This window comes from Xiphophorus couchianus, chromosome 21 (assembly GCF_001444195.1).
Source record: "Xiphophorus couchianus chromosome 21, X_couchianus-1.0, whole genome shotgun sequence".
Lineage (NCBI taxonomy): Eukaryota > Metazoa > Chordata > Actinopteri > Cyprinodontiformes > Poeciliidae > Xiphophorus > Xiphophorus couchianus.
Genome location: NC_040248.1, coordinates 2796491 through 2811664, shown reverse-complemented (window position 1 = coordinate 2811664; position 15174 = coordinate 2796491). Strand labels below are relative to the sequence as shown.

Sequence of the window (15174 nt, the reverse complement as noted above, 5' to 3'; positions counted from 1 at the left end):
GAGCACACATGCATGGGGCTCACAAACAAAAACATGCAGCATCAGAGCTCAGGCCGAGGACTTGTACGCTTAAATAATTGAGGACCTCTGCGATGCCTCTCATTCTGTCAGCATGGGTCAAAAGTGAAGAATGGCAGTAGAGCAACAGGGGTTGGGTGGGATTATGATGGTTCGGTGGATGTGAGGGACTTGGGGATGAATGCATGCCTCTCCAGCTCCAGAAGCCTACAGCCCTCCCCAGCTTTAAATGTTAAATGTTTAACAGGGAGGCTCTCAGAAGAGGAGCTTCAAAGAGGTGTTGCTGCTCTGCAGCCGGGCGGAGGGAATCTTCGAGTGCTCCTACTCTGCCAGGCTGCATATTTCACTACAGGATCATTGGGTTATTCTCTACTTCATCAGGTGTATTGATTCCCGAAGAGGAAATGAGCTCACAGACAGCCGGCGTGTTATAGTGATTATATAACAGCTGCTTGATGTACAGGTAAGCTTTTATTCAGCATTAGAGAGAATCTGCAGAGAACATGGATTGATTCTGGACAGACCCATCCAGCCGACGGGTTTTTCCCCCGTGATCTTTCATTTCCACAGAATGGAAGAGTGAAAACGTTCTTTCAATGGGGGAACTGCAAAGCTGCATTAAATAAAAAACAACACAGAAAAACAAAAAAGTTCATTTTCACCAAAAACTAAAATTTTGAGATTAAAGTCAGAAATTTGCCAGAAAAATGAAAATTTCTGAGTTTGAAATGTGGACATTTGCCAGAAAAACTCCAAAATTTTGAGAACTCAGAAATTTTCTAGAAAAAACAAGAACATTTTTGAGTTTGAAAAGGTTTTTTTTCTAGAAAAGACTTTAGAGATAAGTCTCTTGAGATAAGTCTCAGAAATGTTCTAGAAAAATAAGAAAATTTCTGAGTTTGAAGAGTTACAATTTCTCTATAAAAAAATCCAAAATTTTGAGATGAATCTCAGAAATTGTTGAGAAAAACTTGAACATTTCAAAGATTTCCACTGGTAAATTATGTTGGCTTGTTGTTGTGAACCATATATTTTATTGGATTACATTATCTGGACTCTTGTGGATGTAAAAAGAGTTTTGGGTCAAGATAGATGATTGTTTTATTATATTGCTAAATTAAGATTGCGTCTATATTTGGAAATAAAATATGTTTAATGCAGATCTCTGACTGCGGAGTTTGGGCTGGATGGGTGCTACATGTTCCTGGATTGGACTTTCACTGGTTTTTTTCTTTGGTACCAGTGACATTTACATTCAGCTTGACTTTTTAGGTGACTAATTCAGTTTAGCAGAACAAGCTACATACCTTTTTCTGTTGAATGATCCGAACTTTGACCTAACGTTTTGGTTCGGTTCAGCTCTTTTTCTTCACTGTAGCTGTAAAAAAAAACTTAATTTTCCCAACACACCCTGTATTTGTTTGGTACATACGTGTGTCGGTACGACAGGGAAGAACTGGATATTTTTAGTATGGAAACATATTCAATAAAAACCTTCAAACGTCAGTTTGTTCTATTGCATTTCGATTACACAATCATGGTTTCCCTTAACGTATGGTACAAGAAGCGGTGAGATTTATCTGTTTCTCAGCACAGCAACTTGAAGCGGTGAGATTTATCTGTTTCTCAGCACAGCAACTTGTCGGACTTCTGGTGACTGAAAGGCAGAATTTAAGGGAATACTTTTATACCTTTTTAGGGTTTTCAGGAGGAATTCAGCAGCAGTTTGAAAGGTTTCCACCCGCACATTACAGCCCATTGGAGGCAGATTAATTCCAAGCACACAAGCGCTCGTATCAAACCACAATTCATTTGTAATGCAATCAAAGAGTGGTACTAGATTCCCTCGTGTTTAATGAGTAGACTGTCAGTGAAAAACATCCATCTCATTAAAGGCGGTCGGCCCCTCGGAGTGGAGCTAAATGAGAAGTGACGGAGGATGTGAAACCTGACTCGTTTGGGAGCGAGCGCCGCCGCCGCTCCGTCTGAATCTATCTAGACGATAGGTTTGTTTCCACCATTGCATAAAAATCATTTGTGCTTGATAAATATTTGGTCCTTTATTGAGAAACCACTTCCTCACATCTCAATCTCCTGGGAATAAATCCACATTTCTGCTTTTCCCTTTCTTTTCCACTGGGAAAAAGACAACATCTTCTCTCCCCAACTGTCTTCGGCTCCCGGTTCTCTGGCGACCTTGTGACCCCTTCCCTTTATTCATCCCAGGAACTGAGGCCTGCAGCAGCAGTGAAGCCTCTCCGCCACCTTTCATCAGCAGCTCACCATGGGAGAACATTCCCTCAGAACCCAGCGGACCCCAGAGGACCCGGCTCTGTGTTTACGTGGAAGTAAAGAGCGACTGGACCGAGTCAGACCAAAAGGTTTCTCTCCAAGGACAAGACGTGTGCAGATTCCTGCTTCACACTGCAGGGAAAGTTGGCGGCTTATTCTGATTCATAATGAACCAAACATGCCTCGTCTGAGCCAACAGTGGCATAGCATGAGCTAAAAGCACAAAGGCTTTTAGTTAGATAAAACTAACTAAATAAAAACTAAAAACATTTTTGTTTTTGGAATAAGTAAAAACTGTAATTAATGGAGAAAACTACAACTAGAACTATATGGTGTATTCATAAAACTAAAACAAACTGAAGTTATAGACGTAATGTCCTTCGTTTATTAGCCTTTCGAAATAATGAGAAATGTATTTTTTACCTCCCAGAAGCAGTTTATGTCAGCTGTCTGCAAATTACGGCACTACATTATCCTACTTATACTTTCATATTATTTTGATAATTTTTTTAATGTAATTTTTTCATGTATTTTTTATAATATAATGCTATTTTTTATAATAATAAGAAAACAACCATATTATACAAATATTAATATTAGTTAAAAATATTACTAATATTAGCAATAATAGTACCAATTAATAATAATAAAGCTGTTATTATTATTATATTTATTAATATATTAATAATAATAGTATAATTATTATTTAAAAAATTATATTATTATTTTTAATAATTTGAAACTAGTATTTTTAGAGTAATAATAATTTGTTTTATATCAATGTTTAATATTTTGTCACATTTTTAAAAATAATATTTTCGCATTGTGTAACAATGTATAATGTATAACAATAATTTGATTATTAGAAATTATTACAAATATTTTAACAAATTATAATTTTATTTTTATATTTAAGAGTATTTTAATATTTTTTGCATGATTTTTACAATAAATTTACTTTTAGTGTTTTTAATAATATTTTTATAATAATTTAACAGGTAATACCAGTTTTCTAATAATTAAATGAGAGTTTGTTATAGTAACAATAATAATAATAATAGTAATCTGAGCAGGCTGGCTCCTGCCGTGTGCAGCAGTGTGTGTGTGTTGATGATGGTTCTCTGTTCGGGTCATGTCAGCCGCACCTTCAGGTAAATTTCTGACAAGCCAACACACACAAACAAAAACAAACACCAGTGAGCCGGTATTAACACCTCTGTGGATATCATTGTGATAGGAAGTGGCAGCTCACGTCGCACTGAGGCCGCGACGCAAGCTGCTGTGTCCAAATGATCGCTTCTTAGTTTCTGTTTGGCTGAATGAGAACCAAGGGAGGCGGGACTCATTTACAAAAGAGGACAACGCTGTTTATTTTCCAGCACTCGTAAGAGACAGGTCGTCGTTATGCCAACGACAAAGAAGCCGATCGCTGATCGATGCGGCCGGAGAAGTAGCGAGCCCGGAGCGAGTCCTATTGCATCCTTCCCCCTCTTTAACTATGTACAGCCTACAACACATTGATTTCTAATGTATCAGCTTATGACAGCTCTTCAATACTGCTGCAGGCAGCCGGGGAGAGGTGAGCCGGGCTGGTGTGTGTGTACACACACCTGACAGGGGAGAGCTGGCATTACGGAGGAGGGCTTGTTGTTGTCCTCCTGACTACTGTCACTGCTAGTCAGGGAGCCGGGAAACAAACTCAGGCCAGTCACAGTGAGTCGGTGTCGGTGTGCGTTCGCCCAGCTGACTCCTGAAACCCCGTTTCCTCCTCGACAATCCCTGCAGAGGCTGCAGTAATGAGGGAATGCTCCTCATAACAAGCTCCAGCACAAGCCTGGTTTCTAGATTTTTCCTGCCAAAAGGCCTTATTCATCATGATAGTGATCAGCAGAGGTGGGTAGAGTACGCTAAAAGTTGTACTCAAGTAAGAGTAGCACTACTTTAAAGGGGATCTTTTATGCACAAATTGCACGTTTTTATGCTTCCACTTGGGTTTCTACTGCTTTAAAAAAAACCAAAGGCTTTATATCAAAAAACTAGCAGCTTTTTGACAGCAAGTTCGAGTTTATTGGTGTCTGAAAAATGAGCTGTTCCAAAAACCTTCAGATGGTAGCGGCACAAATCAGAAGGCACTTTCTTATCACCTAGCAACCCCAGCAGAGTTACGCCCGTTACCTAGCAACCCCGGCAGAGTTATACCCTTTACGTAGCAACACCAGCAGAGTTCCAGCACATTTGGTCAGCTAATTTTACCGTTTTATGAGCATTTTTGTACTTCCATTTTAGTCTCAACTGATTCTAAAACCAATCCATGTGTTTAAAAAAACCAACAACAGCACCCTGACAGTTTTTGGCAATAAGTTATTGGGTTTTGGTGTCTAGAAAATGGGCCGTTTCAAAAACCTCCAGATTGGTAACAGCGCAGTGTGATTCAACAAACAAGCTCAGCTGAGTTCCAGCCCGTTTGGTCAGCTGGTTTTACTGCTGAGTGCTCTGTACAATGGCTGCTGGAAAAAGACAAGAGTATTGTTGTTGACCTGCCATCCAGAAACCACTTGTTGCATTCTTGTTGGCTGTGTAGGAGGCTCCACTTCTGCTTTTCAAAGAAGTACGGTTGCATAATTGCGCATCTGTTTGCAGCCATTTTCATGTGTGAATGTAAACGTTGAATTGAGGGACGTGGCCAGCAGCAGCTTACTTGGATTTAAAGTGACAGAGACCCTAAAACAGCTCACTCTGTAAGGAATGAAAAATGTAACAAGCATGTTTTGTTTATCCCATAATGCTATCCTAATCAGTTCAAGGAAGCATAATAGGTAGAGATGCCTAATATAACAACATTTCTATCGGTCAATATTAGTAATTTTTTCAACATATTGGTATCAGCCCGATAAATAAAACTGGGCTGAAATCAATCAGTGATTTATTTCCACATTGTTTCTGGTTGTTTTTATTTCCAAAGATGTCAAAAAGGTAGAGAAATACATATTGGTCAAAATTTTCATATCGGTACATCCCTAATTGTAGGAGACCCGTAAATAATGCAGCAGTGTCTGACAGAGTTGCATCTCACCTGCAGGAGGCAGCGGTCCTTGAAGACGTAGCCGATTAGCTTGTCCAGGTGCATCAGGCACTGGTGGTATCGGATGTGATGGGTGAGAACCGGGAGCATCATGGCGTGCTGCGGGATGACAGAAACGGGGGAGAAAAACACCCAGGTGAGATCATGTCTCTTATGAAAGGAGAGTGAAGAGAGCGAGGGGAGAAATCAATCAGCCGGCCATTATTTATTAAGAGGGGCTCTGCAACAGAGAGATGAAATAATCAAAAAGCCAATTGCTGGAGTGTGAGAAGGAATGACAAGAGGACGGGAAAGGAAATTCACATTTGGACAGGGCAGCAGTGGAATCGAAGCCCTCGCTGACAGCCTGACACGCTCAGCTTTGAGCAAACACTGACAGGCCTTCCTGACCCTCATATGAAAGCCAAAAGTTTCAACAAAGTGGAGGGAAAAGTAGCCGAGGAAGAGAGGAAGAAGAGCGGCGGGCGAGATCTTATGGAGTCATTACCGGGGAGGCTCATCGAGTGTACACACATTAACCCCGGCGCCACTGCGCAGGAGGCGAGGGAGTGCCGGCTGTTTTAATTAGAGCTGCTAGGGGGGGGGTGGGAGCGGCGACGCGGCCCCGGGGCCAATACAGGGGCCACCCCGACACGGTCCCCAGGCCTTGTTAAGCAGCCAATTAAACAAAGTCAGGGCCCCGGTTGTGTGTGCGGCTCCTGACCTGTTCTGATGACTGACTGAGGACAAAGCGCGTGTGTGTGTGTGTGTGAGTGTGTGTGTAGTGAGGGCTTGTTAAAACTGACACTCTGGTAATTAACAAGGTGGGAAAAGATCTGATTTACCTTCACCCATCAGACCAGCAACAGTTTTCATGCAGCTTAGACATGAAAAGCATAAATTGGATCCTTTAAAGGGGAAGTATTGTGTTTTCAAGGCACATAGTGCCATTTTAAAACACAATAAATTTAATATTTTATTGTTAATTTAATAATGAATTGTTATTAAATAATTTACTTATAATACAAATTTTTTGCAAATTTATTTTTTGCAGTTTTATTATTTATAAAACTTACTTCCTGATTTAACACCTTGAAATTGGGACTCTGTCTCTTTAAAAACTCCTGCGCTTTCAAAAGCTTCACCTTCTTGAAGTCATCTATTAACCCTTTAACATTTTCACCAGTTTTGCTCTGAGAAGTAGCTTCTATAATGAGCTCAGCAGGTGATTGCTAATTGCTGCTGGCTAGTCTGAAGGAGCCAAGTGGGGGAGGAGCTGCGCCTAGAAGGCGGAGCTAGATCCACGTAATTGAGATAAATACAGACTCTGCAATTAACTCAATAAAATTTTTAATTGGGTCCCCCCATTAAATTTAATCTGTAACATCATCATTTTGGTTCTTCTAAATTGTTCATATGAATACTTTGACTTTCAAAGTTTACATACAGCAAATATAAATAATTTCTGTAAATATTACAAACTTAAATCAAGAAAAGCTTAGTCTGATTTGATGTTAAATAGGCAGAATAAATGTTTTCTATATATATTTATACAATTTTAATCCTTTAATTTTTAAATACAATCATAAAAGAGTTTATCTAAATATAAATGAACAGGATATTGGTTCTTTTTTCATCTCTACATGAGACAAAACAAGGGCATCTAATGCTTTTTTTCATAATTTATATTCTAAATATAAGTAAAACTACAAAAACTGAGGAACATTTATAATTTGAAGTTTCAGAATTAATTAGAAGTTTCTTTGGAGAATAACTGAATTTTTCTCTAATAATTTCACTCATTTTATGTTCATATTCTGTTGCCTTTTCTGAATATTCACTAAGTTTGTTTATTTAACATGAATAAGAAGGCCATTCCCTGCCAAGCAGCCTATTCACTGCTGTAGGAGGGGAAATAAAATGCCTGGTTTTAAAATGTGTTTTGGACACTTGATGGCCTTCACTCTGATGTGATAAAGGCTGGAAAAATACGTGGAGATGAATAGAAAAAACAAAGATTACTAAAGTAAATCAAAATAAACCCTGTTAGAGCTAAAAAAAGAAAAAGAAATAAAAAACCTTGGAGTAGTTGAGAGCTGCTCCTGTAAAGACCCGACGGCTTTCAAAATGAAGAAATTAGGGGTCACTTTTAGCGGCCATCGCTCGTCCGTGTCACGCAGTGCTCGGAGTGCAGCGCCGCGGCTCCAACTGAAATTATTCATGAAGCAATTAGTCGCGGCGGTACAGCTTGAAGCAAATATAATTGGACAGCAATTATGGATCGGATTCTTCCCTGGCAGACCTCGCGGGGAGCGGGGTCTGACTCGTGAGGCTACAACTTTCTGTCATTCCTCGCCGAACGTGAGCGGGAGGATCGGCTACGGGCCGACGGCGGCGCGGACGGTGACGTAACCGGGACGGAGACGGAGAGCGGAGCCACCGCCAGTTATCGCCTTAGGCCAGAGTTAGCAGAGTGGACGATAAATTAAAGAAAGTTTTCAAACTTTTCCAGCACACTTTGGAGACAAAACAACACAAATGAAGTAAAAAAAATCTATAGTTTCAATTCACTACTATATGATAACATTGATTACTGTTATAAACAGTGATATGTCTACATTTACAGCAGGAACAAGGTATAGATATACACCTGACTGGTCCGAAAACAAACACTAATTCAACACAAAATGTTCAATTTTAATAACTTTTAAAGCACAATATAGGCGATCAACAGCTGCATTTCCTTTAAACATAAAATTGACAAGTTGAAGTTGCTAAATAAATTCCCTCAAACTTTGAGAAAAAAAAACTCATGTTTTTGATGAGCTTTTGTGTTAGAATGAGGTGGTTTTTCTAATCTAAATGGATGCATTTATAAAACTGCAATGGAATACATTTGTTCGCATCATATGAGTCACATGACAAACAACAGGATGTTACTACTGGTGGAAACACCAAGGAAGATGACAGGAAGTGAAAGTGATTGGAGGATGACCGTTTGTTTTTCCATCCATCAGAGCTCTCTCAGTGTCATGCAGTTCATAAAAAGTTGTTTCATTCCAACGTGTTGAATCCAGAACTCTTCTGTAAAATGGCCGACTACAATTTCCCCAAAATGCCGTGTACAGAGCCACTCCCAGGTAGGCGGGGCTTGTCGCGCTAACGCCTGACGTTTCCTCTGATGGCTGAATTATGAAGATAACTCCTGTAACTGTTTACATTTTTAATGACTTGTCACATGTACAAGCTTATTCACGTGATTTAAATTTAATTTCTTATTTTATGGAAACAGCCTCTGCAAAATTGTGATTTTTTTGATGCAGCTAATCAGTAATTAAGCCATTAAGAATGAGAAAACTTTCATTTCCACGAAACAATCCAAATAAATTGTGTTAAGGTAAATTACATTTCAGCTCATATTAAACACTTAAACACAATATACACAAAAAATTACAAAACAAAAATTCTTAGCTTTCAGGAATTTAGCCAATAAAAATAATTTTGGTAAAACTAACTGACCTAAAACAAGAAAAGTTTAGTTAGATTTAAATTCGGAAATTGAGAAAAAAAATTTCATTTGAAGCGTTTTCTTAGAAATGTGAGCAAAACTTTGTCAATATTCCGCTAATGTTGGAAAAAAGTCTGCAATTGCGGGGTTTTGTTTGTTCATGTGATAAGCACAATTTTACCATTAATGGAAACAAATCTAGTGTTTTTTATAAAATGTGTAAAAATATCTGGTTTAAATTGTAAACATTTTCCAAATTTAGGCTTCTAATCAAACTTTAGATTGCACTTTATTACAAAACTGAGCAGATAAAACAAAAAAACACTTCCAAGGACTTTATACAGAAATCACCCAGTTGAAATTCAAGGATTTTCAAGGAAGCAGGATTTTTAAGCAGTTTGAACTCCACAAAACATGCAGCTGTGGAGTTCAGTCCTCATTAGATCTGCTAAATTACAGATGTACGTACGTAAAGGAACTAAATATTCCCCTGAAATAAAGATAAAGACTCAGATAAAAATAAACCCCCGCCCAGATTCGTTTCTGTCGCTGGTGAAAACGGCGCGCGGCGGCGCAGCTGCATGTAAATAAACTGTCAGGTTGGAGTCGTTGCTTGATGAACGGTGTAAGTGCTGCAGCTCTGCGGGGGTCCACTTTGCTCATACAGACTCTGACACTCGAATGGAGACGAGGCGCGGCGATAGAGGAGAGATCACAGGCAAAGTTTCTGACAGCATATGCCTGAGTGGAGCCACAGACACAAGGATGTTCTGGAAGCAACGTCGCATCGCAGAGCTTTTCCTTTTTTCTGTTTCGCTTTGAAATTCAGCTTTCATTCCCATCAGTTACCTTTTTATTAGCAGAGACAGATCGGCAACTCTGTACGTCAGCAGGCGAAATTAGGAAAAGAATCAAAGCTGCATTCATGCAAAACGGACAAAATTACACAAAACAAAAGTTAGAAGTCTCTGATTTTTGGATGTGAAGCAAATAATGTCAAAATATTTTATCTACTAACTTTATTGGGTCCAGAGGTGGGGAAAGTATCCAAAAATTGTACTTAAGAGTTGTGATACTTTTGCATATGTTTATTCAAATAAAAGTAGAAAGTAGCTGTCCAAGAAATTACTCGAGTATTTCTTGAGTAAAAGATCAAATTATCAATCATTTAATATCTACAAATTACATAATCAAACAAACCAAAATGTAAAGTTAAGTGGAAATTTTGGGATAGGGAATAATTCATATAGGTAACAAAAATATAAAAATAAAAAATCAGACAAAAGATAATTTTTCCAAATCAGTTTCTTTCAATAAAAAAGTAACAGAAACTGCAGGTGTGTTTCTGTGTCTGGGGAATTTTTGGTTCTTTTCATTCAGTGGGGAGAAAATCCAGAAATGTCATCAAGTAAGAGTAGAAATACTTCATAATACAATGAGTCAAGTAAAAGTAAGAAGTTCAGCACAAATAAAAGTACTTTAAAAAAAAGTTACTCAAGTAAACGTAAATGAATACATGTAATTAGTTACTCCCCAACTATGATTGAGACAGGAAGTGGCTTCCAAGTTCGTCCCTACAACATCCTGCCGCCACCATGTTCCTCCATGTAATGTGCATTTATAATAAACTCCCTTCAGTTTCATTTCTGCAAACAAAGAAAAGCTATAGGGAGTCAAACTTCCAGAAAACTGCAAAACAGCCGAAACACTGCGCTCCTTCAAGGCTAAAAACCACCTGGCTAGATTTGCTTTAGATTAGTAGTAACTGGAACATTGACCAACATATTTGATGTTTATTTCCTTGAGTTTCTTTGACAAAATATGTTTTTTGCTTGTTTCATAATTGGTTACAGTATTAAGTGTTTATGAGGTAAAGTACTTTTAACCGCCTTGTTGCTTTACACCATAGAAACATAATTGATACAAATAAACTTGACTTGTCCTGATGCACTGTTGTTTAACACGGTGGTGGCAGCATCATGTTGTGACTACAGCGGGAAAACGGAGGAACAACTTTGTCAAAACTCAGTCTTAAAAGTTTTAGAGTTTCTTTGCTTCAACCTCAATCAAATCATTAGCAGGACTTGAGTTTGGAGGCATGTTATGAGTTAAAATGGCTCATAGTTCAATATAGTTCAAGTTTGAGATCTTTTGGAAAGAAAAATAAGGGATTTGCTTTTATCTCTAGATGTAAAATATGATTTAGACAAACCCTCTAAAGACTTAAAGCTGTAATTACAGCTTCAAGTTTTTTACATTTTACGCAGCATTGATAGTATAAATTTGATTTAATTTTGATCAATAGAATAAAAAGCACAATAAAATACAGTAAATCATGCCTGAAACAAAAGGGGTATAAACACCTTTAAAAGTGGCTAAAAAGACAAATCTAACTTGAGTGGTTTGCTCATCAACATCTACCTGAACTTTAGTTTTTTATATTCAATAATCAATAGGGAGTTAATAAAAAAAAAACAAAGGATATATTTAAAAAGCCAACAAGTAGGAAACTATAAATGACTCCAATCCGAAGGAAAAAAGGAACTGAAATAGTTCATTCAGTCCCAAAACGCCTTCATGTGTCACTGAATTTCTTTTTTATTCGATTTGTGATTTTTACTATTCTAAGAACAGAAACTCAATTCAAACTCTGGTTACAACTTTAGAGCTTTGAGGCCTTTCTTCTTTGACATCATCATAGGTTTTACGTCTATGTTTTGATTAAAGGATGATTTAAAAAGGTGCCTGCTTTGATTGCCTATCATTTATTTAAAAAGGTGAATTCCTCGGAGATCCGAGCTTTAATGCGTTACGTGTTGCGGAGTTTGACAGCGCGTTGCTGCTGGATGTTACCTGGCAGACGTCGGAGCGGATGCCGGTTTTCCAGAAGCCCTGGCTGCTGAGCTCCACAGTCACCTCACGGCGCATCGTGTTCTTCTGCCGGATCTTCTGAAGAGCTTCCTGCCAAACAACCAGGCCAGTCAATTATTGATCGGCTTGAACCCGGGCCTCCTGAGACGACTCCCCGTCCACACAAACACACTCCTGTCGCCGCGCAGGCTCCTCTTGTTTTCCCCCACTTTCCATGACAGACTGCCACATGCAACATACTGCAACCTTACACGGTACGAGATACAAACATGGCAGAACGCTGAGGTTTAATCATGATGTAACACATCTGCCATCGCCTCTACACCAACAGTTTTAGCAAGAGCACAAATTGTTGCTCTGCATTAAGCAGAACAGTTTGAGTACATTTCTAACATCCAAGCAGTTTGCAATAAAACCTGTGTTTCAGGCTAAAGAATTAGAATTATGTTCTGATTTTACACCAGAGATACTACCCAAAATGTCAACATGCTACATTAGCAAGCTAATGCTAATGTTGACAGGCTAAAACTAATGTCAGAGTGTTAGTAGGCTAATGCTAAATGGTGAAATACAAACAAACTTTAGCAAGCTAAAGCAAAATATTAACTACCCCCAAAAAGTGCAGGCTAATGTTAATGTTAATACTCCCATAAAAATTTAGCAAGCTAATTTTTGTGGTAGTATAAATATGTCAATTTACTAAAGTTAGTATGCAAACATTAGTTTGTTGGCACAATGCTAGAATTAGCAGGCTAATGCTAATGTTGACAGGCTAAAACTAATGTCAGAGTGTTAGTAGGCTAATGCTAAATGGTGAAATACTAACAAACTTTAGCAAGCTAAAGCAAAATGTTAACTTACTACCCCAAAGCTAAAGCTAATGCTAGCGTTAGTAGGCTAATGCTAAATGTTGAAATACTAACACCAACTTCAGCAAGCTAAAACAAAATATTAACTACCCCAAAAAAGAGCAGGCTAATATTAATGTTAATACTACCACAAAATTTAGCAAGCTAATTGTTGTGGTAGTATTAGTATGTTAACTTACTAAAGTTAGTGTGTAAACAGTTTGTTGGCATAATGCTAGAATTAGCAGGCTAATGCTAAATGTTAACATACATTCACTACAATGAGCAGGCTAACTGTTGACACTAGAAACTAGACACAAATATTTGGTAAGATTGTGTATTTTTGCAGTGTGAAAATGGTTCTTATTTTCATCAAAATATGAATTCAAGCAATCTTCCCCCCCACCTAAATCTACTTGTTTCCTTATATTCCATCTGAAACTCAAACAGGATCTCACAAAGCTGGTTGGACACAGATCCAACCTTAACGTGAGTAGACTGACCAGAATGTCTGAGTCAGATATTAGGCAGTCCTGGATATAACATAACCAAGATGGAGGCCGTATTGACAGTCTGCGCCTCCTTAATGTATGTGCTCACGCGTGTCTTTCATTCAGCAGAGACAGCATCGACATGCTCTGCGTTAGCCGTGATCTGCCTAAAATGGAATGCCAGGAATTTTTGACTCGCCGAGGAAATAAGAACAACAAAGGCATGAATAAATAATGCCTTCCCACTTTGAACTGTGCATCAAAAAGAAACTCGCTCGCCCACGCGCATGCACCACCACACACGGCAAACCCTCCTATGGACAGCCAGCCACTGTATATGGAAAGCAGTCATCACAGAGAAGCGTGAATCGTATGTAAACAGTTTATTATGCAGGGGCTGCAGCGGGGTCAGAGAACTGAGGGAAACAAGAAAAGTAAATAATTAACCAGGGAGGTACATGCGCTGTGTTTCTGCTGGTCAAAGTCACGGCACATTTGACTTTTGCCGTCATCTCCTTCTGCTGAGAGGACTGTTTATATTTTGGATCAGGCTGAGGTCAAACACCAAACGCTTCCTGAAAATCAATGGCTGACGAAAGGAGAGCGCACATCTGTTGCACGTTCTCCTCACTTTCCGTCGAGGGTTTTGACTTTTCTGCGTCAAAACGCGGTAGATTAACTGGAAGACTTCATCTACCGCAGAAGTTTTGAGTTAAGACTTTCTCTCTACGGTTCAATGTTTGAAGGAAATGTTTGGTGAATTTCATAATTTGTGCTTTTTTTATTTAAAATGACAAACTCAGATTTAATTTTGCTTTTCTTTGTAATTACAAACTATTTTATTAATAATGTTGGTATCATTTGGGAGACTCCATCTGAAGTGCAAGTTTCTTAGAAAATGAGGATTGTGTATAGAATAATTTGGATTTTTGTGTGCATTAAACAGTATATAAACTTTCTAGTAATAAATCAACATTTCCGTCAATTAAACTGTCATATTTGGTGTTTTCATGAATTAACTGAAGAAACAAGAACAAGCTTTTCGTGACCTCCTGATGTTAAAGCGAGAACATCAACATCCAATTTCAAATGTTTTTTTTGTATCAAAAATGACAGTAACTGAAATGAATTGATTGTAGAAGTAGCCAAACTTTTCCAGAAAGCTATAAAACTCTTAATCAAAAACACTTCAAGAGACTACAGGGAAAGCCTGGCGAGTTGGAGGAAATGTAACGAAATAAGGGATAACAATGCAAAAACACAAAATGTTTAAAGTATTCCTGCTCTAGTTTCTGGTGCAAATATCTTGAAATAAGAAAACATTTCAGCAAGAGATGTCAGCTTGTTTTAAGGAAATAAATCCTTAATATTGATTAAAAAAATTGTTTTAACTGGCAGATTATTTCACTTATTAGATGGAAAAAAGTCCTGTAATAAGTGAAATAACCAAACAATTGAATTAGAACTTTTTCATCAATAGTAAGGCATTATTTACCTAAATCAAGCTCCAATATTTTGCTAAAAAGTTACTTGAAAGTTTGTTTTGTCTAATTTCAAGTGTACTGAGATACTTACACTAGAAAATAGACTAAAAATACTTGGTAAAAGTTGTGTTTTTGCAGTGTACAGCTGTATTAGAAACCACTTGCTGCATACATTCTTGTTGGTTGTGCAGGAGTCTCCACTTCTGCTTTTCAAAGATGTACAGTTGTACAATTGTGCATCTGTTTGTAGCCATTTTCATGTTGGGTTGCAGCTTATATGGATTTAAAGTGACCAGAAGCCCTAAACCAGCTATAAAATCTTAATATCTAAGGAGGATTTTGTGCAGAAAACGTAACAAACATGTTTTGTATCGCCCATAAACCCACCCTAACCTGCTCAAAGAAGCATAACAGGCGGCCTTTAACGAAATGAGAGGGTGGTAGTTTGCAGCTTTGGTGTGAGGGCCGGTTCTCGTCACACAGCTGGTGTGAAAACCTCGGACAGGTTGTGTCCTGATGCCCATCAGAGGCTTTAGTCTCGCAGTGCTCCCCGAGGCATTAAATAAGCAGCAAAGCCGCAGCGTTGCTGACACGGCTAATG

At 38.3% G+C, this 15174-nt stretch overlaps 1 protein-coding gene and 1 long non-coding RNA gene across 5 annotated transcripts in view; one reads left to right on the top strand and one right to left on the bottom strand.

The window, feature by feature from the left end:
• Nucleotides 1–15174, top strand: part of LOC114136647 (uncharacterized) — a 94140-nt gene that overhangs the window by 5561 nt on the left and 73405 nt on the right. The window lies entirely within an intron of this gene.
• Nucleotides 1–15174, bottom strand: part of drosha (drosha ribonuclease III) — a 134511-nt gene that overhangs the window by 87759 nt on the left and 31578 nt on the right. For all 4 annotated transcript variants that reach the window (XR_003593851.1, XM_028004741.1, XM_028004742.1 and 1 more), the window contains 2 exons: nucleotides 11733–11840; nucleotides 5384–5491 (listed from right to left, as the gene is read on the bottom strand). Coding sequence is in view for 3 of the 4 variants with exons in the window: in XM_028004741.1 (XP_027860542.1) it covers nucleotides 5384–5491; nucleotides 11733–11840 (216 nt within the window). In the remaining variant the exon portion in view is untranslated. The remainder of the gene's footprint in view (nucleotides 1–5383; nucleotides 5492–11732; nucleotides 11841–15174) is intronic.